The sequence below is a fragment of the Bos mutus genome, chromosome 16, assembly GCF_027580195.1.
Source record: "Bos mutus isolate GX-2022 chromosome 16, NWIPB_WYAK_1.1, whole genome shotgun sequence".
Classification (NCBI taxonomy): Eukaryota; Metazoa; Chordata; class Mammalia; order Artiodactyla; family Bovidae; genus Bos; species Bos mutus.
In genome coordinates this window covers 2,311,681-2,336,067 of record NC_091632.1, presented here as the reverse complement: position 1 = coordinate 2,336,067, position 24,387 = coordinate 2,311,681, and the positions used below count along the sequence as shown (strand labels likewise).

At 42.8% G+C, this 24,387-nt stretch overlaps 1 protein-coding gene across 5 annotated transcripts in view; it reads left to right on the top strand.

Moving 5' to 3' along the window:
• Positions 1–9,221: 9,221 nt before the first annotated feature.
• RBBP5 (RB binding protein 5, histone lysine methyltransferase complex subunit) overlaps positions 9,222–24,387 on the top strand; it is a 40,398-nt gene continuing 25,232 nt past the window's right edge. For 3 of the 5 annotated variants that reach the window (XM_070384562.1, XM_070384559.1, XM_070384561.1), the window contains exon 1: positions 9,222–9,377. In XM_070384562.1, coding sequence (XP_070240663.1) covers positions 9,359–9,377 — 19 coding nt within the window. In that variant the 5' untranslated portion in view covers positions 9,222–9,358. The remainder of the gene's footprint in view (positions 9,378–24,387) is intronic. The other 2 variants (XM_070384558.1, XM_070384560.1) reach the window with 2 other exon arrangements.

Genomic DNA, 24,387 nt, shown 5'->3' with positions numbered 1-24,387 from the left:
AAGCTGGAATCAAGATTGCCGGGAGAAACATCAATCACCTCAGATATGCAGATGACACCACCCTTATGGCAGAAAGTGAAGAGGAACTAAAAAGCCTCTTGATGAAAGTGAAAGAGGAGAGTGAAAAAGTTGGCTTAAAACTCAACATTCAGAAAACGAAGATCATGGCATCTGGTCCCATCACTTCATGGGAAATGGATGGGGAAACAGTGGAAACAGTGTCAGACTTTATTTTTTTGGGCTCCAAAATCACTACAGATGGTGATTGCAGCCATGAAATTAAAAGACGCTTACTCCTTGGAAGGAAAGTTATGGCCAACCTAGATAGCATATTAAAAAGCAGAGACATTACTTTGCCAACAAAGGTCCATCTAGTCAAGGCTATGGTTTTTCCAGTGGTCATGTATGGATGTGAGAGTTGGACTGTGAAGAAAGCTGAGCACTGAAGAATTGATGCTTTTGAACTGTGGTGTTGGAGAAGACTCTTGAGAGTCCCTTGGACTGCAAGGAGATCCAACCAGTCCATTCTAAAGGAGATCAGTCCTGGATGTTCATTGGAAGGACTGATGCTAAAGCTGAAACTCCAATACTTTGGCCACCTCATGCAAAGAGTTGACTCATTGGAAAAGACTCTGATGCTGGGAGGGATTGGGGGCAGGAGGAGAAGGGGACGACAGAGGATGAGATGGCTGGATGGCATCACCGACTCGATGCACATGGGTTTGGGTGAACTCCGGGAGTTGGTGATGGACAGGGAGGCCTGGCGTCCTGAGATTCATGGGGACACAAAGAGTCAGACACGACTGAGCGACTGAACTGACTGTCTGTACAAAATGAAAATGCAGGGCTTCCTTGTTCAAAAATTAAGACTTTCAAGATGCAACAGCAGAACATTAAACCAAACATGTGGCCCTTCCAAGTGTGGGGTCTTATGTGACCACACAGGTCTCATGCCCTGAAGCTGCTTCACTCTGTGGACCTGGATGAAGAGACTCCAAAAGGAGTTTCTAGATTCTGTGTGTTGGAATTGGAACCAGTGTTTCCTGTTTTTTTTTTTTTTTTTAATTTATAACTTTAGATTGACATGTTTTCCACCATTATTGGACTTTATCAGACCCAGTAATTTATGAGGAATTGCTTGAATTATTTACATTAATTATCACTGGACCACCCATTTATTTTTAAAAGTTTTGTGCCTTCATTTTATTGTTAGGCAAAATCGATTTGCATGAACCACTCTCATGAGAAGAGCTGAAGATAACGTCTCTTTCTCTTTTGGTGGCACCGAGCCCCATGCAGGACTGTAGTTGCCCCCCCAGGGATGGAACCCAGGTCCCCTGCAGTGGCAGCACGCAGTATTTATTTTTGGCTGCATCAATTTTTCATTGTGGCACATGGGATCTTCTTTAAGGTGCACGGGCTTCTCTCTAGTTGTGGCGCTTGGGTTTAGTTGCCACATGGCATGTGGGATCTTAGTTCCTGGACCAGGGATGGAACCCATGTCCCCTGCCCTGGAAGGCTGATTCTTGACCACTGAACCACCAGGGGAGCCTCTGTCCTTTTTCTTTTTAACTTGGATTAATTTTAGACTTACAGAAAAGTTGCAAAGATAGGCTTACCAGTTTCCATATATCCCCCTTCCATTTTCCCCTAATGTTACCATCTGTACCGTAACTCCAGGACAATTATCAGAACCCCCAAAATTAACATTGTTGCAAGACTACTAACTGAAGACCTGACAGTGAACAGTGAAGGCGCTCAGCCATACATATACAGTATCCATTCTCCCCCAGACCCCTGCCTCCCATCCAGGCTGGAACCTAACTTTCAGCAGAGTTCGATGTGCTATACAATAGGTTTCTGTAGGTTATCCATTTTAAATATAGCAGTGTGTACATGACCTTCCCCAAGTCCTTAACTATCCCTACCCCACACACACCCTGCAGCCATGAGTTTGTTTTCTAAGTCTGTATTTTTCTGTTTTGTTAAGAAAGTTCATTTGTATCATTTCTTTTTAGGTTCCACATATAAAGGATGTCATATATTTTTCCTTCTCTGTCTGACTCACTTCACTCGGTATGATGCTCCATCCCTAATGTCTTTTTCTTATTTTAGGATCCTGTCCAGGACCCCACATTGTACTTGCTTCTTTCTCCCTGTGCAGTCTAGTGCAGTCTGTAAAAGCTCCTTAGTCTTTCCTGATTTCTCATCATTGACTTTTTTGAAGAGTACTAGTTAGTTCTGTTGTCAAAGGCGCCTCAATTTGATGTTTTAGCATAAGTAGACTGAATATTACAGGTATGATGGGCACCCTCAGTGAATTATATCACAGGTTCCTGATGTTATGCAGCTTATTACTGGTGATGTTAACATTTATCACTTAAGGTGATTTCTACTGAGCTTCTCACTGTAAAATCACTCCTTCATTGTTAATAAGCATCTTAAGGTAGACATTTTGAGAGTATGCAAATGCTGTTTCTTCTCAAACTTCTGCGAGTATCACTCATTAAAGGAACTAGTCTGCACCAACTACCAGTGTCTACCTAATGGTGATAGTTTCTTTACTTCTTTTTAAGACTGTATTTATTTATTGGCTGCACTGGGTCTTTGTTGCTTCGTGGGCTTTCCCTAGGTGTGGCGAGCAGGGGCCACTCTCCAGCTGTGGTGCTCAGGCCTCTTAATTGGGCGGCTTCTCTCGTTGAGGAGCCGGCCCTCAGTAGTTTCCATCATGGGCTGAGTTGCCCCCAGGCACATGGAACCTTCCCGGGCCAGGACCAGGGATCGAACCCATGTCCCCTGCATTAAGGTGGATTCTTAACCACTGGATCACCAGGAAAGTTCTATAGTTCTTTTTGTCTTCAGGCTTCTGGTATCCAATCAAGATGCTGTTTCCCAGAATTCATGTTAGTTCTTTTCTTCCCACCCTTTTTAGCGTGGCTGTTACTGCTTTATGGTAGGGTCGTTGTTAGTACTTTTACTCCACTTGGGTTCTCTCCACCTCCTAGTTGGCTTTAGTTTATTTGGGGGTATGTGATATACCACTGTGGTTCTAAGGGTCAGAGTCATACAAAAATACACTGTCACTACTTCCTCACGTGCGTTACTCATTCACGTTTACCTCCCCCCCACTTCTTCCATTCTCTTCACACCTGCTCCCCATAGGTAACCAGTCCCCTTAGATTCTGATTTATCTTTTCTGTATTTCTTTTACACACAGATGGGCAAATGTAGAATGTTCTCTCGAATTCCTTTCTTTCTTAGGGCAGCATCCCAAAGATAACCCTTTTGTGCTTTGCGTTTTTCTTTTAGCAGTATGTTTTGGCAACTGTGTTGTGTGTGTGTGTGTGTGTTAGTTGCTCAGTTGTGTCCGGCTCTTTGAGACCCCATGGACTGTAGCTCGCCAGCCTCCTCTGTCCAAGGGGATTCGCCAGGCAAGAACACTGGAGTGGGTAGCCATGCCCTCCTCCAGGGGATCTTCCCAGCCCAGGGATAGAACCCAGGTTTCCTGCATAGCAGGCAGATTCTTTACCAGCTGAGCTACCAGGGTAGCCCATTTTGGCAACTATTTTGTATCAGTTCACAGAGTTCTTTCTCATTTTTAAAAATTGAAGTGTTATCTACTTGTTTTTGTCTGTGCTGGGTCTTCACCGCTGCGTGGGCTTTTCTCTGGTTGGCAACTGGGGGCTCCCCCGTGCCGGCTCCTCTTGTTGCTGAGTACCCTCTGCAGGCGCTGGGGCCTCAGTAGTGCGTGTGGGCTCAGCAGCTGCGGGGCACAGGATCAGCTGCTCCATGGCATGCGGGATCTTCCTAGATCAGGGATTGAACCCGTGTCTCCTGTATTGGCAGGCGGATTCTTCACCACTGAGTCACCAGGGGAGCCTCATTTATTTTTTTTTATTTTATCCACACCATGAAGTATGTAGAATCTTAGTTCCCCAACCAAGGATTGAAACTGTGCCCCCTGGAAGTGCAGTCTTAGCCACTGGACCGCCAGGAAGTCCCCTTCCTCATTTTTAAAAGTAGCTGCTGAGTATGCCATTGCATAGTATGCCACGAATGTAGGAGCACTTATGTGCTTAGTGACTCAATCGTGTCCAGTTCTTTGCAACTTATGGACTGTAGCCCGCCAGGCTCCTCTGTCCATGGGATTCTCCAGGTAAGAATACTGGAGTGGGCTGCCATTCCCTTCTCCAGGGGATCTTCCCAACCCGGGGATTGAACCCAGGTCTCCTGTATTGCAGGTGGATTCTTTGCCACCTGAGTTATCAGGGAAGCCCATGAAGACTTGGGTGGTTTCCAATATTTTGCAATTACACACAGTATGTGTATGTGTATTTTTCCATTGTCAGAGGATCGTCACAGATCACTCTCCTCTTCCAATCCTTCCTTTCTTTAGGAACTGGGCGCTGTGCTAATGTTACTGTCCATAAAATGTTTTCTTTCTTAGCTCTCCCTTTGAAGTCTGTAATCTCTGACAGTAAGCATAGATTGTGAACAGGAGTACTTTCTGAGCCTTTCTGAGAAAGTCTTCACTCTTTGTCTCAGCCAATAATTTGGCTGAGCCTTGTACTACAGTAGTGGTTCTCAACTTTGTCTGAACATTAAAATCACCTAGGAGTTTTTTAATATAACATGCCTAGGAGTGTTCTAGGTAGGTTCTGTAATGAATGCAAGATCTCTGGAGTGGGACTCAGGCACCTATATTATTTTGAAGTGCCCAAGAAATTCCAGTGTGTGGCTAAAGTTGAGAACCACTGGTTATATCCTTGAAATGTTACAATATTCTCCTGACCCTCACCATACTCCCTGTGATTTGAGCCAGCTGCAGAACATACTCTGGCTGATCAAGAGGTGCTCCACTCAGAGATTTCCTGATTTTTACCTGGAAAAGAGTTAAACACCTGCTGGCTTAACTTCAGGAGGATCTGTCAAAGCCTTTAATGAGGGCCTAGCTAAAAAAAAATTCTTTCTTACATACAATCTGAATGACTGGTACAAGTTGCTTCAGGGTGAGAAGGAAGAATATTAAATTTCCCTCTCTCTCCTTCAACACACAAATCTGGGTACCTTCCTTTGCAGTTGGTAGTATTAATACCACTTTGTAGGGAATTTCCTGGCAGTCTAGTGGTTGGGACTTTACACTTACACTGCAGGGGGGCAAAGGTGTGATTTCTGGTTAAGGAATTAGGATTTCGCATGCTATACAACTTGTCTGGGGGAAAAAAAAAGATTTTGTAAAGCAAAAGTCTATCAGTAACACTTTCATCAAATCAAAGATACTACAAGTATAATACACCTGATTATCCTATCTTAGTTATTCTTAGTGTTAAGAAACAAACCCACTGCTAAATAATTATGAAAGTGAAAGTGAAGTCGCTCAGTCGTGTCCGACTCTTTGCCACCCCATGGACAGTAGCCTGCACCAGGCTCCTCTGTCCATGGGATTTTCTAGACAAGAGTACTGGAGTGGGTTGCCATTTCCTTCTCCAGGGAATCTTCCCGACCCAGGGATCGAACCCAGGTCTCCCGCATTGTAGCCAGACGCTTTACCATCTGAGCCACCAGGGATGAGATACAATCAAATGTAAGAAACATCTCTATTTCAGAGATATTTAAATGTGGGAAAGTATACACATTAGAATTCGTGAAATACAGATCTTTAGCTTAGACTTCTCTGAACTTCATGCCTATAGGGTCATTTGAATTTCTCACAGGCTCCTCAAGCCTAACGTGGCCCACTGGGGTACTCTTCACCTACATTACCAAAGCTATTCCTTTCCCTACATTCTCTATTTTGGCAAAGCAAACCACCAAATTAGAAACATGTAAGTCATACTGATCTTGGCAAGGCAGCGCCGAGCCGGGGCATGAAGCTAGATCAGGAATCCTAGCCACCAGTGAAAAATGCATTTATTATGGAGGCCGAAACTGTAAATGCAGGTACAAATTTATCATTCGAGACATCACACAAGTGGGACAGCACTCAGAGAGATGTTTTAACGTGGTGACCCAAGGACGAAGGAGCAGATGAAACCGAGGAGGGTCTTGGAATGCAGGATGGGAAAAACCAGACCCTTATCATCTTTCCCTCCCCCATGCTGTGACTATTAATGGATTTCAGGTCCTCCTGAGCAGTATAACCTGTCTACCTGCCACCCCACAGGGAAGAGGTATCTGCCTTACTCGACCCCCACCCAGTATACAAGCCTCATCCCATCCCCTAATGCCCCGAAAGACCCCTATCCCACTCCCTGTACCCTGGCTATAAAAGTGGACTAAGGACCCTGTTCAACGTCGGTTCTCCCTTGAGCTGGCCCGCTATTCTAACAGCGTCTCCCACTCTAATAAACTTTATTTCCCTCTCATTCTGTCTCATGTCTGGAAATTCTTTTCCAACCCGAGCCCAGGCCACGACAGTTAAGACAGAAGCAAAGCAGAGACGCACACCCAGAGAGAAAGGGTGTGGGCATCTCCACTAGTGAGGAGGGGCACGGTAAAGAGGCGGTTAAGTCTTTACAGAGGGCAGTTCTGTTGGGTCTTTGTCTTCCTTCTGGGCAATCATCTGGTTTCTCTTCCCACACCTGACCTACCTGGGACCCTCCCCTGGGTACACACGTACCCCTCAGCCAATATGGATCTCGAAGTGCAGGTTTCTGAGAGGAGCAAGGTTCATTATGGCCTGGCAGAATCTCTTGACTTTGGACCCACAAGGAGCCTTTCTGCAAAAGTATAGTGTCTCCCTTGTCCAAAAGGAGCGGGGAGTGGAGACCCCTTAATTCTTTAACAGGGTTTCGCCCCTGGGTCCTTGCCGTGACTATCACCTTAGGTATTTACAAGATTCAAACACTGGCTGTTTACCCTGCTTCTGTTGTTACTTCCATTTCGGAGGGTAAACACGAAGCTGACTGTAAATGCCTTAACTGGAGCCCACCTATCTTTCAGCCCAAGAAATGCTAACAGTTTTAAGTATCCAGCCTGGAGCTTACTTCTTCATGCCCCCATGAAATGTAAGCAGGAGGTCAGTTGTAAATGCCTAACCTGGAGCCCATCCATCTCCTACAGCAACACCAGCCTACTGACCTCCTATTACTTTCCACATGCAAGATGTCCTTCCCATTTGGTCAGTTCTGTCTGGTACCTTGCTCTTGAATGCATTGCCTTCTCTTTCCTCCACTGTGACTCTAAGTCTTCCTCATTTCTACAAAATTACTACAGTAATCTCCTGACTACTCTCCACCCCTCTAATCAATCCCTACTCCACACTGTCCTTATTTTCTTTCTTAAACATCAATCTGATCAGATTATTCCTTGCCTAAAAATCCTACAAAATGAATACTCCATCCAAAAAATAGGTGAAGGATATGCACAGGTCACCTCACAGAAGAGGAAAATACACATCTGTACATGTGAAAAACTGATGATCATCCTTATTAAGAAATAAATGTAACCATGACATTTTTTCACCTATCCCCAATTGGCAGTTTCAGAGGACAGGTTAATAACAAATGATTACAAGGGTGTGCAGAAATACTCCTACAGTCATTGTTAATAGTAAAATATTTTGGATGACATTTGTTTTGGATATGTGAAGGAATGCAATCTGCCTGTTAAAAACCAAAATCCAACCCACTAAATTTGAAGATCGAATTGGCATTATTAAACTAGATGGGTAACATCCCATCTAGTAAACAGAAGGGCACTCTGGAAGACGGTACAGAACAGAAAGAAAGGGAAGTCGCTCAGTCGTGTCCTACTCTTCGCAACCCCATGGACTGTAGCCCATCAGGCTCCTCCATCCCTGAGATTTTCCAGACAAGAGTACTGGAGTGGGTTGCCATTTCAGAAGCTTCTTATAGGAAGAAGGGTGGGGTAAGGGAGCTATTAGCAGAAGAAAAGAAAAGATTATTTTTAGGCCAAGAAACCTTCTTTCAGGGAGGAAGGAAGTGGCAGGGGTTTTATCATGCAGATTGCTCCTTCAGGGGGAGTTTGGGGTGGAGACAGGAGTGGAGAGGGCCCAGGAGAGAATAACTTGGTTGGTGCTAACCAGAAAACTTCAGATAAGCCGATAAAGACTTTATGGGGAAGGCAGAGACAGCACTCAGGTCAGGTATTAGATCTAGATTTGGTTATCTGCGGCTCTAGTGACGCCGTTTTGAGTTCATGGTTTTTTCTTTAACATGTCTAATTTCTTGGCCTCAATTACTGCACTTGGTCAAATGGGACCACTAGCTACCTTAACGGGCTCAAGGAAGTGAGATAATTTAGGGGAAAGTAGTAATAGTTAACATTTAGTAAGCATTTGCTGTTCTAAGTATTTCATATGTGTTAACTCATTTAATCTCCACAATAACCCTGTAAGCACCACCCCCATTTTACATATAACAAAACTGAGGCACAGAGGACAAAATACTGCCCAAAGGGTAAAGTCAGGACTAAGAGTGAAGCTGGGATGACTGGTTTTAAATCTACTTAAGAGGATCTAGCTTCAGTCCTTTTTTTTTTTTTTTTGCTGCCAACTTATGCCCATCTTTGCTTTTTTTTTTATGATTGCCCACAACATCCACAAAGTTCGTTTATATAGAATTTGCCCGTTCGCTAGTTACATCAACCGTTCTTCTGTCGTTGCTTCGGGTATCTCATTACAGCCTTGCCTGGTTGAGCTCCAGGGAACGCAGTCACCTCTCATTCCCCCTCACTTTCGGCGTCCTGGCGAACGCTGGGTACACTGTAGATCCTTGGATAAATGCCATTGGACGTTTCTGTGGGATCGACGACATACCTTTACAAACGTGAAATAACTTTCCCAGACTGAGACAGGTACCCGACAAGCAGCGCGCGCAGGGACTGACCGCCGTGAGACCCACCGCAAGCTCTGGGACCGACCTGTCCCGCGGGCTCCTTTACTTCAGCGGCGCCCAGCCGGAACCTTTCAGCCGCGGCAGAGGCACCCCGCCGGAACGGCGCGCGGGGCACACAGCAAGGGCGGGTGAGTCGTCTAAGTTTGTGCCTGAACCCTCTAACTCACTTACCTCGAGCCTCGGAGGGACAGCCCAAAACTCTGGCACGTGGAAAAAGCCGAGTGACGACAGCATTTTCGTTCCTTAAAAAAATACCACAGTCAAGTGGTTCCGAAGGCGGTCCGTCTTCTTTTTGGTTAGGCATATTCGTGGATAGCCCGCCGGAAACGAAGGCGGAAGCGAGGGCAGGCGGCGGAAGCCGCGGGGTCCTCTGAGGCAGGGAGTCTCCGGGGCCTGCGCCGGCGCTCTGCGGCGCCCCCAACTCGGACGCGGGCTTCGCGGGCGGGCGCGGGCGCGGGTGTCGTCGCTGAGCCGAGGCCGGGCGGCCGGAGTCCTCAGGCATGAACCTCGAGTTGCTGGGTGAGGAGGGCTGTGGCTGGGTACTGGGGAAGCTTCGGTCCTGGAAAGGAGGGGCCCAGGCGGAGGGGACGCGCCTGCAGCCTCCGGGACCCGGCTCTGGACGGATCTGTGGGCGCCTCGGTCAGGAGCGGCGACTGGAGCGGGAAGCCGGGCTTCTGCCCTAGCGGAGTGCGTCGTTCTCCTCGAGCGCGCTTTGCAGTTCAGTTGTGGAAAGACAGGGACAGGTAGTTTGCGAGTTACTTTCGAATACAGGGATCCCAGGTGCTGCAGGAGCCCAGAGCAGGATCAGAGTTACGTTGGGGCGGGAACCTAGGAAGGGAGGTGAGGCTCTGAGCACTTGTCAGGGTTTGGTGAAACATGGGTGCTTAAGGAGGGGAACTTGTGTGTCTTCTAGTAGCAGTGCCTCACTGAGTAAATGAAAAACTCAGAGGCTGCTGACCTGAAGGCGCTAAGCAAGTAAGTGGCACAGTTGGCACTGGAGTCCAGCTGTCTTGACTTTCTGTTTATGTTACTTACCAGGGACGTTGTGTAAAACACTGAGCAGTGAGCTGGAAGGACGTTTTCTTTTGTCACTCTCTCTGATTCATTGGGTTTTCATCAGGTAACGTTTAGCATCATAGCCCAAGGATGTCAGGTTTTCAAGAACTTCTCAGTGACTTGCTATGTTTGTTTCTGTTTTTAAAAAAATTAAATTCAGAAGATACGCTGACAGTCCTAAAGCGTTTTAAGGAATGGTTTTTGCTTTTAAGGGCTTCCCTGGTGTCTGAGCGGTAAAGAATCCGCCTGCAATGCAGAAGACTCAGGTTTGATCTCTGGGTAGGGAAGATCCCCTGGAGAAGGAAATGGCAACTCACTTAAGTATTCTTGCCTGGGAAGTGCCAATCCATGGGATCACGAAAGAGTCAGACACGACTGGCCACTAAACAACAACAGCAGAGGGCTAAGAACATCTGAAAGAGGGGAGTGAATATCTTTGGGGCAGAGCAAGACAGGTCAGAGAAGGCAATGGCACCCCACTCCAGTACTCTTGCCTGAAAGTCCCATGGACGGAGGAGCCTGGTGCGCTGCAATCCACGGGGTCGCTAAGAGTCGGACACGGCTGAGCGGCTTCACTTTCACATTTCACTTTCATGCATTGGAGAAGGAAATGGCAACCCACTCCAGTGTTCTTGCCTGGAGAATCCCAGGGACGGGGGAGCCTGGTGGGCTGCAGTCCATGGGGTCACACAGAGTCGGACATGACTGAAGCGACTTAGCAGTAGCAAGAAAGGAAATCTAGAAAGAAAAACAAAACCTGTGGAGGATTTGGAGTTTTGAGTGGATATTTAAGACTGGCAAAATGTTGAAAATATTGGGAGGAATGCTTCTTAGGAATATGTTTGAGCTAAGGTGTCAGTGAAATGAATCCCGAAGATATTTTCCTGCTTGGCCAGGTTGTGGATACTGTGAATAATGTGAGAAGGTGAAGAGACCGGGTTGTTGCTTTCTGGTCTTTGGAGGCTCTTGAATGCCCAGCTGAGAAGTGTTGCTTTTTAAGGAAAGTAGAGCAGATGCATTAAAGGGTTTTGACCTGCTAAGTTACTCAGTCAGACCTATCTTTAAAAAAAGATTTATCTGACAGCAGTGTGGGGTGGAAGTCTTGGAGGTTGTGAAACCAGCTTGGAGGGCTAGAGTAGATGAGGGATACAGAAGATCTGAACTAGAAAATGGGAAGAAAAGACACAGAGAAAGTAGAGTTGACAGTTTGAAAATTGATTGCATATCATGGTGATGGTGGTGCTGGTGGTGAGGAAGAGAGTGAAGTAATGGTGCTGTTCCTAAACATTTAAGAACATCTGGAAAAGACAATTAACATTGGGTATGTCAAGTGTTGACGTGGGATTTAGGAGAGAGGTTTGTACTTAAGAGAGAGATTTATAATACTCCTGCTGCTGCTGCTGCTAAGTCGCTTCAGTCGTGTCCGACTCTGTGTGGCCCCATAGACTCCCATAGGCTCCCCCGTCCCTGGGATTCTCCAGGGCCTGAAGAACACTGGAGTGGGTTGCCATTTCCTTCTCCAATGCATGAAAGTGAAAAGTGAAAGGGAAGTCAGTCGTGTCTGATTCCTAGCGACCCCATGGGCTGCAGCCCACCAGACTCCTCTGTCCATGGGATTTTCCAGGCAAGAGTACTGGAGAGGGTTGCCATTGCCTTCTCCGATAATACTCCTAGGAGTAAGCTAATCAAAACCTTGTGGGTAGATGATAAGACCCAGGGAGAAAGTGGGAGGGGAAGAAAAGGAAACTGCGGAGGACAGATTCTTGGATGGTAATCTATATCTCAAGGAGAAGAGGAGGAATAGATGATAATATATCTGCTAACAGTTACATACTGCTTACTGTGAGCTCGGCCTCATCTCAAGTGCTTTTCATATATGTATTCATTAAAGGTAAAAGAGAATAGGGGTTAGTGTGGCAGCTTCCACAGAAGCAATTGTGGAGCAGTTGAGGCTCAGAGCTGAGAAAGGGCTGCTCACTTTTTGGGCAACTTGGGACTCGTTAGCAACTTGAACAGAAACTAATTACAATTTAGGAAGATGTGGGAGATGGACTGGAGGCAGAGTTGATTCTTATTTTTAGAAACTTGGGGATGGAGGAGAGGTAGTAGGCGCATACCTTGAAGAGCAGAGTCGTAGGACGGAGTTTCATGTATGGGACAGAGGTCTCATGCAGGAAAACTTAGGAAGGAACAGTAGCATTGGAAGGTTAGACAGTGTAGAAGACTGACTGGACTCAGGATATAATTCTCTATGGGAATGACTGAATTTTTTACAGTGAGAAAGTTAATTATTGCAGATAAAAAGGAGGAAGGAACAGAAGTGATTGTGGGAGCATGCTAAAGCATATCTGGCCAGATAAAGGAATGATAATGTGTTCTTAATATGGACTTTCAAATACTTCTACCTCTGCAACCACTTTCTTTCTTTAAAAGGAATGTATTTATTTATTGGGCTCTGCTGGGTCTTAGTTGCAGCGTGTGGGATCTAGTCCCCTGGCCAGGGTTCAAACCCAGGCCCCCTGCATTGGGCGCACTGAGTCTTAGCCACTGAGGCCTTGCAGTGTATTAGGCAGTATGCGCTAGAGATAAAATTTAAGTAAGAGTTTTTCAAACTTAAGTCAATTCACAATAAGAAATATATTTTGTCATAACCCATTATATATACATGTAACTAAGTTTCCCACAATGATACTGATTGTTGTTTTGCTCAGTGGCCTCTGGTATCTTCTGTTCTAATCTATTAAAGAACTTGTGTGGCTCACTGAATGGTTTATCCATTTGTGGTGGATTGGGTCCTAATGTTTGATAAACCCTGAAATAAGATACAGTTTCTGCCCTGGATAGATACGCAGAACTAGGAGGAGAGGACTTCCTTGTAGCTCAAACGGTAAAGAATCAGCCTGTGATGCAGGAGACCAGGGTTCAATCCCTGAGTTAGGAAGATCCTATGGAGAAGGGAATGGCAGTCCACTTCAGTATTCTTGCCTGGAGAAGTCCATGGACAGAGAAGCCTGGTGGGCTACAGGGCATGGGATCAGAAACAGTTGGACACGACTGAGCGATTGACGCGCACACAGGAGGAGAGGGGTGTAAACGAATGACTGTATGATATCGAACCAAAATAAATGGTAGGAATCCATTATGGGAATCCAGCTGAAAGAGCAGTTAATTCTGCGTTGTTGCGGCCGCAGTAGAATTTGGGGATGATTTTATAGCAGAAGCGTTGTTTAAGTCAGACAGTAAAGATGGAGTAGGATTTTTCCAAAGGGAAAAGATGATGAAGGTGATTACCAGTGCAGAGAACAGTGGGGGCAAGCTTGAGGCATGGACATGTGCTGAATACTCCCATGCTGGTAGCTTACTGCTGGTGCTTAGGGTGGATTATGCCAGATTGTGTCCCAGGTGCTAATGGGGAGTTAAAGATAAAATGGTAATACTGGTAGGGGCCAGATTATTGCTTTCTAAAATTATGCTTAGGATTTTAGTATATTGTTTATTTTTGATTGATTTTAACAATCATAAATTGTTTAGATTTTTGAGCAGGTAAGTGATGTGGTGAGATTTGGGGCTTAGAAAACAGGCAGCTTTCTTAAGGATTTGTAAAGGTAGCAGCTTTGTTAAGGATTGATAATGGAGGCCAGACTGGAGCCAGGGAAATGTAGTAATTGCAGCAGCCGTGGTGTCAGATTAGGTTGCGGTAAGATCAGTTATTTAGCCACCTGCAAGTTGCATTTCTCTAAAAAGAAATGGTGCTGACTCTTGTCATCACCTGTTAGATTGAGGAAGTGGAATGGAAACTGCTACTCTGGACCTAACTGTTACAGTAGGGAAGAATTAGTTGGCAAGTCCAAAATACTTGCAGTGGGAGAAAAGGACCATGAACTTTTAGAGTTCCTGATACCAGGATTTTTAAAGAGGAAGGCGTGCAGCAATTCAGGGAATAGGTGTTATTCCATGTCGTCAGACTGGGAGGAGGAAGTCTCTAAAGGCCCAGAAAGCAAAACGGCAGTTTGGAGAAAGGATTATAACTAGAAAAAAGACAGGAGGCCCCTGCAGGAACTGGTGTGCTCACACGGAAAGCAGTCTAAAGTCAGATTCTCAAAAAGAGAAGGGTGTGTTGCTGAAAGTGAGTGTGTGAGGGTGGCACCAGCTTTATTTATTTTTAAGTTATTGGCATATAGTTGCTTGGCACCACTTTTAAGAAGCATGCCAGGAGGGACTTCCTGGTGATCCAGTGGTTAAGACTTAACCTTCCAGTGCAGGGGTTACAGGTTCAATCCCTGGTCAGGGAGCTGAGATTCCACACGCCTCTCACCTGAAAACCAAGCAGGAACAATGGTCCACATCAAAAAAAGAAAGAATTGTAGGTAATAATTTAAAAAAAAGTTTCAGGAAAGCTAATGTGATCAAAGGCCAATACTGTAGAAATGAGGCGGCTTCATTATGTGGAGTGTGAAGGCAAGGAGGATGGCGGGCAGCGGGGCAAATGAAGTGGTCACTGGACATTGCGAAGGAAAGTCCTTCATAGGGAGAGTTTAGGTAGGTCACTTAGCTCACTCCTCTTGGTTGAATTATTTTCCATGGGCTTGAAGGAACTTGCATGTGGAATAGTGTTGAGGATCTTTGTGTCTTGGGGAGAGAAAAGACATGCAGAAATAAAGGAGATGGGCAAAATTTTGACTTTTTAGTAAAGGACAGGTGAGTTTTGTAAATCATAGACTAGTAACCTTGAGGTCAAATCTGGGCAAGTTTATAGACTTCAGTGCACTTACAGTTAAGTACGGTTGCTTGGCCAGGTTCCAGTTTTGCCAGTTTTTCACTGTCAGTTTGGGAAATGACTTTTAATCTAAGTGTGAAATGGATTACAATAGTGCTCACTTAACAGTGAATGGAGAGGACTGACTGAGATAGCGCACAGAAAATCTCAGTACAGAGTTTGACACACAAGCATTTAGTAAGGGTAGCTGCTCATGATAAATGCAAGTTTGAGCACTTGAAAGCAATAATAAGCCAGCATGAATTCAAGTCTAGAAAACTCATTAAATTTCTTTATGCATTTCAAATTAACAGATACAATAAATATTTATCACAACAGTGCAAACAATGCAAGTGTTTAGTTGCTAAAGCATGTCTGCCTCTGCGACCCCATGGACTGTAGCCCACCAGGCTCTTCTGTCCATGGAATTCTGCAGGCCAGAATACTAGAAGGGGTTGCCATTTCCTTCTCTGGGGCATCTTGCCAGCCCAGGGATCAAACGCACGTGTCCTGCATTTGCAGGCAGACTCTTTAACACTGACCCGCCTGGGAGGCCTATTCTACACATCAGGAGGTGACAGAGCTAATGACTTTTAATGCACTCGTGTTAGATACACACTCATGGTATAAAATTATAACTGTAAGTGCTTATTTATTTGCTTATGTCTTTATTTGCCACGGCATGCGGGATCTTCATTCCCGACCAGGGATTGAGCTTGTGTCCTCTGCGTGAAGTGTGGAGTCCTAACTGCTGAGCCACCAGAGAATTCACTATAAATGTTTATTTTTTTGAAGTGATCTTTTTTCCCCCCTGCCTCCTTTCTTTGTTGATAATCCCATGTATCTCCTTCTGTATTTTTCTCTCTGCGTATTCATATGTGTGTATATACACATGTTAACAAAAAAATGAGATTGGGTTATATATACTTTGTGTCTTTTTTCACTTAAGTAGCACAAATAAAAATTTTCAAGAGAATTAGTGTAATTTATCCATATTTGCCTGGGAAGTCCCATGGACCGAGGAGCCTGGCGGGTCACAAAAGAGTTGGACACAACTTAGTGACGACACGACAACAGTCCGTGTTTGCGTACAGCAGTTCATTCATTCCACTAATAATAACAGGCGTTTACCTTGTTTCCAGTTGGCGGGCAAGAGTTGGTTTTTGGGGTTTTTTTTTGCAATCAAGAGCAATACTTTAAAAACCCTTGTCCTTACGTACATTGTTGTGTTTAGGTTTCCACTTGTAGGATTATTGAGATGAGGGATATTTTTGCTTCTAATAGATGCTGTCAGATTCCTTTTCCAAACTGCTATAACAATTCCCATTTTTATAGACAGTGACTGAAAATATTCCTTTATTCACATTCCGCCCCCAGCAAGTGCGCTGTCTGAATTTTCCTGTCTGATGGATGAGAGTGGCATCTCATTTTTCATTTGATTTACATTTCTCTGAATTTGATGTTTTCCTTTGTTTAGAGGCCATCTTATTTCTTCTTGTTTATTCATATTCTTTAGCCTTTCTTTTTGATTGTTTTTCCTTATTGTTGTATAGACTTGCTTTATAGTATAGATACCAACTCTCATCCGTCGTCTGCATTGCCAGTTTTTGTAAGTCTTTTGTTTATGGGAACTTGTGCCATGCAAAATGTTCCAGTTTTTATATAATCAGATGTATTTCTCTCTTTCTTTTGGTTTTCTAATTTTGTTAAGGTCTTCCCCACCCTATATTATACATGGAATCTCTCAAATTTTTTTCTAAGATTTTTGACTTTAAAAATCACTAATTTACCTGAAATTTATTTTTATATGTGATATGAGAGGGGAATCGGAGCTATTTTTTCTTTCAGATGGATAGTTGTCCATCCATATAAAATAAATTCTCTGCTAAATTGAAATGTCATTTTTATCATATATCAGCAGCCTTGTAGTTCATTTAGAATTGCTTCTACATTTGTCTTTAATCCATCTGGAATTGCATAAAATTTATTAGTTTTTGGAGAAAGCCATTAAGCTTTTCTATCCCGGAATGCATTGTAGATTGCCTTTTCACTTATTCATATTTTACAGTCTTAACTAAGATTTTATAGTTTTCTTCTCTATACTTGGCATGTCTTATTACATTTTCCCTTAAATATTGATGTTTGTAACTACTGTGAATGGAATTTTCCCCTTCATTTTCATTTCTGGATATTAATAGCCAATGTAGAGAAAAGCTCTTAATGTTTGAATGTTTTCCTGATATAAAACCACCTTACCTTATTTTCTTACTAATTTGGTAGTGGTTTTTTAAATTAACATTTCTTCTGTTTTCTAGATATTGATACCAGAAAAGAGAAATAGTGTTATTTCCTATATTAATGTTTAAACCAATTGTTTCATTTTCTTATTCCATTGGCTATTATTAGAATGAGCTGTTGAGTTTTAGCAAATTTTTTTTCCGTATCCACTCATAGGATTGTATGACTTAAACATTCTTGACCAGGGATATACATTCGAATGCATTGTCCTTTGGAACGAGTTCGGAGTGGGCTTGTTCCTCCCCTCCCACTCCCCTTGCTGTGTACCTTCTTATGTGCCTTCTTATATGGTAGAATAATAGACTCTCGATTTTTTGTGTTTAGAATTTGATTATAGTTATTTACGTTGCTAGAAACTACTTTTCTGTAGAATTGATAGGTGATTCATAAACCTTGTACCATTTATGTTCTTAAGTGAAAGAGACTTATTTTCTTTTTCACCCATCTGTATCAGGTTTTGTTATTAGTTGTGTTGGTTTTATAAGACACTATATTTTTTCTGCTTAGAAATAGCTTGAGTAACATTATAATTATTTGTGCCTTGAGATTTAGGAGGAATAAACCATTAAAAAAACCATATGGCTCATAAAACCATATGGGCCTGCTGTCCTTTTTTTAATATTAAACATTAAAACATTTTTAATGACAGGTCTTTAACAACATTTAGGTGTGTTCTTTCCTCTTTGATCCAGTCAAGAATTTTTCTTCTGTAATCAGTTTTGGAAATACGTCTTTTGTTGTAAGAGTCATTCATGTTTTTTGAATTATCAAGTGTATTGTGAAGTTAAATCCAACTAGGGTTTATTTCTCCTTGGCAGCTGTATTTGGGGATCTTTTTTCCTCCACTCCATGGTCTTTAAAACCAAGCCCAGGAATCTAATTGTAACAGAATGTTAAATGTTAGATGGTGGGAGATGGAGGATGTAAAAACGGCCTTAAACCTCTGGGGGAAGTGGCTTTGTGCTACCATAACCCTATATCACTTTCTCTTTGTGTTCCTTTAGATTCCTTGTTATCGTCCTATTAACTAGGATGACCTTCAAAAAGGCTTCCCAGGTAGTAGTAAAGATAATAAAGAACTTGCCTGCCAATGCAGTTTTATCCCTGGGCTGGGAAGATCCCCTGGAGAAGGATCCAGTCTTCTTGCCTGGAGAATCCCATGGACGAGAGAGCATCGTGGGCTGCGGTCCATAGGGTTGCAGAGAGTTGGAAGTGACTGAAGTGACTTAGTGCACAGCACACAGACCTTCAAAAAAAGGGGGAAAAACCCATCCAGTGCATAAAACAAAAGTACAAAATCAGGAGTAGTCTGTGTTGAAGCATAATCATACATTAAAGTGGCCCAAGGATTCTGGATTCCCTCAGAATCTTTTTTGTTGTTGTTTTTGACCATGCTGCATGGCTTTCAGGATGTCAGTTCCCGGACCAGGGGATGGAACCTATGCCCACTGCAGTGGAAGCACTGGGTCAGAATCATTGGGGCCCCAAGCGAAGTCCTTTCAGAATCTTAAATATGGCTTTCCTTTCTCTGAACACAGCAAGTCATGCTCTGCTCCTTCCTGAGGACTTTGTAGTTTAAGATTGTGTTTTTTTTGTTTTGTTTTTAATTTTTAAATGAATATTCCTTTTTTCTCTTAATCATGTGAATATAGATCTCTATTATTGCTTTGGAAAGATATATAGGATATTTTGTTCATCAGTTCAGTTCAGTCGCTCAGTTGTGTCAGACTCTTTGCAACTCCATGAGCTGCAGCATGCCAGGCCTCCCTATCCATCACCAGCTCCCGGAGCTTGTTCAAATTCATGTACATCGAGTCGGTTTTGCCCTCCAACCATCTCATCCTCTGTCGTCCCCTTCTCCTCCTGCCCTCAGTCTTTCCCAGCATCAAGGTCTTTTCCAGTGAGTCACCTCTTAACATCAGGTGACCAAAGTATTGGAGTTTCAGCTTCAACATCAGACCTTCCAATGAACACCCAGGACTGATCTCCTTTAGAATGGACTGGTTGGATCTCCTTGCAGTCCAAGTGACTCTCAAGAGTCTTCTCCAACACCACAGTTGAAAAGCATCAATTCTTCAGTGCTCAGCTTTCTTTGTAGTCCAACTCTCACATCCGTACATGACCACTGGAAAAACCATAGCCTTGACTAGACGGACCTTTGTCTGCAAAGTAATGTCTCTGCTTTTGAATATGCTGTCTAGGTTGGTCATAACTTTCCTTCCAAGGAGTAAGCGTCTTTGAATTTCATGGCTGCAGTCACCATCTGCAGTGATTTTGGAGCCCAAAAAATAACTCTGTCACTGTTTCCCCTGTTTCCCCATCTATTTGCCATGAAGTGATGGGACCAGATGCCATGATCTTCATTTTCTGAATGTTGAACTTTAAGCCAACTTTTTCACTCTCCTCTTTCACTTTCATCAAGAGGCTCTTTAGTTCCTCTTCACTTTCTGCCGTAAGGTTCCTCTTCACTTCACTCTGTCATCTGTGTATCTGAGGTTATTGATATTTCTCCCGGCAATCTTGATTCCAGCTTGTGCTTCTTCCAGCCCAGCGTTTCTCATGAGGTACTCTGCATATAAGTTAAATAAGTAGGGTGACAATATACAGCCTTGACATACTCCTTTTTCTATTTGGAACCAGTCTGTTGTTCCATGTCTAGTTCTAACTGTTGCTTCCTGACCTGTATACAGGTTTTTCAAGAGGCAGGTCAGGTGATCTGGTATTCCCTTCTCTTTGAGAATTTTCCATGGTTTATTGTGATCCATGCAGTCAAAGGCTTTGGCATAGTCAATAAAGCAGAAATAGATGTTTTTCTGGAACTCTCCTGCTTTTTCAGTGATCCAGTGGATGTTGGCAATTTGCTCTCTGGTTCCTCTGCCTTTTCTAAAACCAGCTTGAACATCTGGAAGTTCACGGTTCACATATTGCTGAGACCTGGGTTGGAGAATTTTGAGCATTACTTTACTAGCGTGTGAGATGAGTGCAATTGTGCTGTAGTTTGAGCATTCTTTGGCATTGCCTTTCTTTGGGATTGGAATGAAAACTGACTTTTTCCAGTCCTGTGGCCACTGCTGAGTTTTCCAAATTTGCTCGCATATTGAGTGCAGCACTTTCACAGCATCATCTTTTAGGATTTGAAATAGCTCAACTGGAATTCCATCACCTCCACTAGCTTTGTTCGTAGTGATGCTTCCTAAAGCCCACTTAACTTCACATTCCAGGATGTCTGGCTCTAGGTGAGTGATCACACCATCGTGATTATCTGGGTTGTGAAGATCTTTTTTGTACAGTTCTGTGTATCCTTGCCACTTCTTAATATCTTCTGCTTCTGTCAGGTCCATACCATTTCTGGCCTTTATCGAGCCCACCTTTGCGTGAAATGTTCCCTTGGTATCTCTAGTCTTTCCCATTCTATTGTTTTCCTCTATTTCTTTGCATTGATTGCTGAGGAGGGCTTCCTTATCTCTCTTTGCTATTCTTTGGAACTCTGCATTCAAATTGGTATATCTTTCCTTTTCTCCTTTGCTTTTCACTTCTCTTCTTTTCACAGCTATTTGTAAGACCTCTCAAGACAGCCATTTTGCTTTTTTGCATTTCTTTTTCCTGGGGTTGGCCTTGATCCCTGTCTCCTGTACAATGTCGTGAACCTCTGTCCATAGTTCATCAGGCACTCTGTCTGTCAGATCTAGTCCCTTAAATCTATTTTTCACTTCCACTGTATAATCATAAGGGATTTGATTTAGGTCAAACCTGAATGGGTTAGTGGTTTTCCCCACTTTCTTCAATTTAAGTCTGAATTTGGCAATAAGGAGTTCATGATCTGAGCCACAGTCAGCTCCTGGTCTTCTTTTTGCTGAATGTATAGAGCTTCTCCATCTTTGGCTGCAAAGAATATTATCAGTCTGATTTCAGTGTTGGCCATCTGGTGATGTCCATGTGTAGAGTCTTCTCTTGTTCATACTGCATATTAATACAATACGTATGTTATGTGTGTTAGGTTGGTACCTAAATGTAATTGCGATTTCAGACCATGAATTTTAAATCATTAAAACTAGGCTCAAATACATCTTTATTAATCAAAATAGGAACCATTGCAATCACACAGTTTTGCCAATGAGAAAGAAGTAAGTTTGTTTATTCCTGTAGCGTAAAAACCCACGCGTTAGTGTTTGATGGACTCTTGGGAAGCTGTTTCTGCCTCCTGCTGGTTGTGGAAGTGTTTTCCCTGCAAAACGTTGAGATACTTGAAGAGGTGGTAGTGGGTTGGTGGGAGGTAAGATGAATATGACTGTTGAGGCAAAGCTCTGTAGCCCAGTTCATTCAGCGTTTGAAGCGTTGGTTGTGTGATGTGCGATCAGGCGTTGTCACGGAGAAGAATTGGGCCCTTTGTGTTGACCAGTGCCAGCTGCAGGTTTGGAGTTTTTGGTGCATCTCGTGGATTTGCTGAGCATACTTCTCAGATGTAATGGTTTCACCAGGATTCAGAAAGCTGTAGTGGATCAGATGGGCAGGAGACAACCAAACAGTGACCATGACCTTTTTTAAAAGGTGCAAGTTGGCTTTGGGAAGTGCTTTGGAGCTTCTTCTCAGTCCAGTCACTGCACTGAGCTGATCATTGCCCGTTGTCCTATGAAATCCACTTTTTATCGCACGTCACACTTCGAGAAATGGTTTGTTGTTGTGTAGAGTAAGAGAAGACAGTTCAAAACAATTGTTTTTTATTTGCAGTCCTCTTATGAGGCTGCAAAAAGCTTGTCAAGCTGTTTTATCTTTCCTATTCGCTTCAAATGCTGGACAACTGTCATTGTCAAGCTGTTTAGCAAACTTCAGCTTCGATGATCCTCTAAATTGGTGCTTGTCAGCTTCCAATGGCCTGCCACTGTGCTCCTCTTCTTCAAGGCTCTCATCTTCCTTTGCAAAACTTCTTGAACCACCGCTGGCATTGTATGTCCACTGGTAGTTCCTGGGCCAAATGGACTGTTGATGTTATGAGTTGTCTTTACTGCTTTATGAACTTGAATGAGAAAATTGCTAGAATTTACTTTTTGTCTAGCATCATTTCCCAGGTTTAAAAAAATATAAAATAAACAGCAGGTAATAAGTCATTAGCAACAAACAAAACAAGAAATGTGCATTAAAATGATGTATAACATAACCATATTTAAGAATGTATTCCAGTATCGAATGCAAAGTTCAGCAATTCTAAACTGCAGTTACTTTTGCACCAACCTAATAGTATTTTATTTAGGAAACAAACCTTAAATATGTTAATGTTTCTATAAGCATAGAGAGTGGGAGTGAAAGTTGCTCAGTCGTGTCCAACTCTTTGTGACCCCATGGACTATACAGTCCATGGAATTCTCCAGGCCAGAGTACTGGAGTGGGTACCCGTTCCCTTCTCCAGGGGATCTTCCCAACCCAGAGATCGAACCCAGGTCTCCCTCATTGCAGGCGGATTCTTTACCAGCTGAGCCACAAGGGAAGCCCAAGAATACTGGAGTGGGTAGCCTATCCCTTCTCCAGCCGATCTTCCTGACCCAGGAATTGAATTGGGGGGTTGCAGGGAGGAAACCATCATTTTTTAATTACACATATTTGTAGTACTTATATGTATTACTTAAGTAATTTTTAAAAAGTTCTTTCAAAAAAAGCCTATCTTGATCTGGTTTCAGCTTTTCATTTCATTGTTGTCTTTAATATTTGAATGCAATCACACTAAAGTTTGGTACACGTTAGATAAATCAAAATGATAGCCTTTCTTGGCGGGGGGCAGTTGTTCAGCTTTGTACTCGTCTTTTAGTTTTCTTAATTTTAAGGCCTGATTTGTTTTGACTAGTTTTAATGTTTTCACTGTTTAGATTTCTATTAATTTTTATAAAGGATAAAATGTAATAAAATTTATTTTCAGATATTTAAAAATCAGCTTTTTGAAAAAGTTGAAGTACATTTGATTTACAACTTTAGTTAGTTTCAGGTATACCACATAGTGATTCAATATTTTTATAGATTATTCTCCATTTAAAGTTATTATGAAGTATTGGTTGTTTTCCCCTGCTGTACAATATCTCCTTAGAGTTTATTTATGCATAATAGTTTGTACCTCTCTCGCTGTCCTCTGTCCCTCTCTCCACCTGTAACAAATGGCAGCATTTTATTCTTTTTTATGACTGAGAAATATATTATTTCTTATATAAATATACATGTATATACATACACACACATACATATACATGTGCACACTTCCCATAGCTTCTTTACACATTCATCTGTTGATGGGCACTTAGGTTGCTTCTGTTATCTTGGCTATTGTAAATAATGCTGCTATGAACATTAGGTTGCATGAATCTTTTTGAGTTAGTGTTTTCATTTTCTTCAAATATATACTCAGGAGTGAAATTGCTGGATCATATGGTCAGAAACTAAAAATAGTAGTCTTATTTTTTTAAATGGAATCTTATTTGGATATCCTAAATGTAAACAGCTTTCTTGGAGCTGTAGTTCTGAGAGTATAGTTTAAGTATCACTGTAATAAAATATTTAGGTAATAACATAAGTAAATATTGATAAAGTTGTTGCTGCATTAAACAAACTTCTGACAAGCAGGCAGTATCACCATACTGTAGCTCAAATGTTTATTCACTTCAGTCCAGTCGCTCAGTCACGTCCGGCTCTTTGCGACCCCATGGACTGCAGCACGCCAGGCCTCCCTGTCCATCACCAACTCCCAGAGTTTACTCAGACTTAAGTCCATTGAGTCTGTGATGCCACCCAACCATCCTCTGTTGTCCCCTTCTCCTCCCACCTTCAATCTTTCCCAGCATCAGGGTCTTTTCAAATGAGTCAGTTCTTCGCATCAGGTGTCCAAAGTATTGGAGTTTCAGCTTCAGCATCAGTCCTTCCAATGAATATTCAAGGTTGATTTCCTTTAGGATTGACTGGTTTGATCTCATTTCAGTCCAAGGGACTCTGAAGAGTCTTCTCCAACAAGCACAGTTCAAAAGCATCAGTTCTTTGACACTCAGCTTTCTTTATAGTGCCACTCTCACATCCATTCATGACTACTGGAAAAACCATAGCAAATGTAATTTTGGCATTTACACATTAGTAATAAACATTTTTAAGAGAAAATTTACACTAATGTGTAAATGCCAAATTTAATACAGGAAAGAAGACATTCAGAGATGTGTGTATCAAAATGTTAATTGCTGAAGAAATTAATATAGAGAATTATGTGTTTAACCAACTACCAAATTGTGTTATAGCCTAAGTGCTATTGTTTGGACTGGAGATGAATCCTGTTGGTTGACTGCTGTTAGTGAAGGGTTTAAGAGAGTAGTTGGGATTTAAGATAACTTGACTGATTTGAGCTTTTAAAGTTTGTTATGTAAAAGTAACTGTAAAACACACCGCTACATGTTT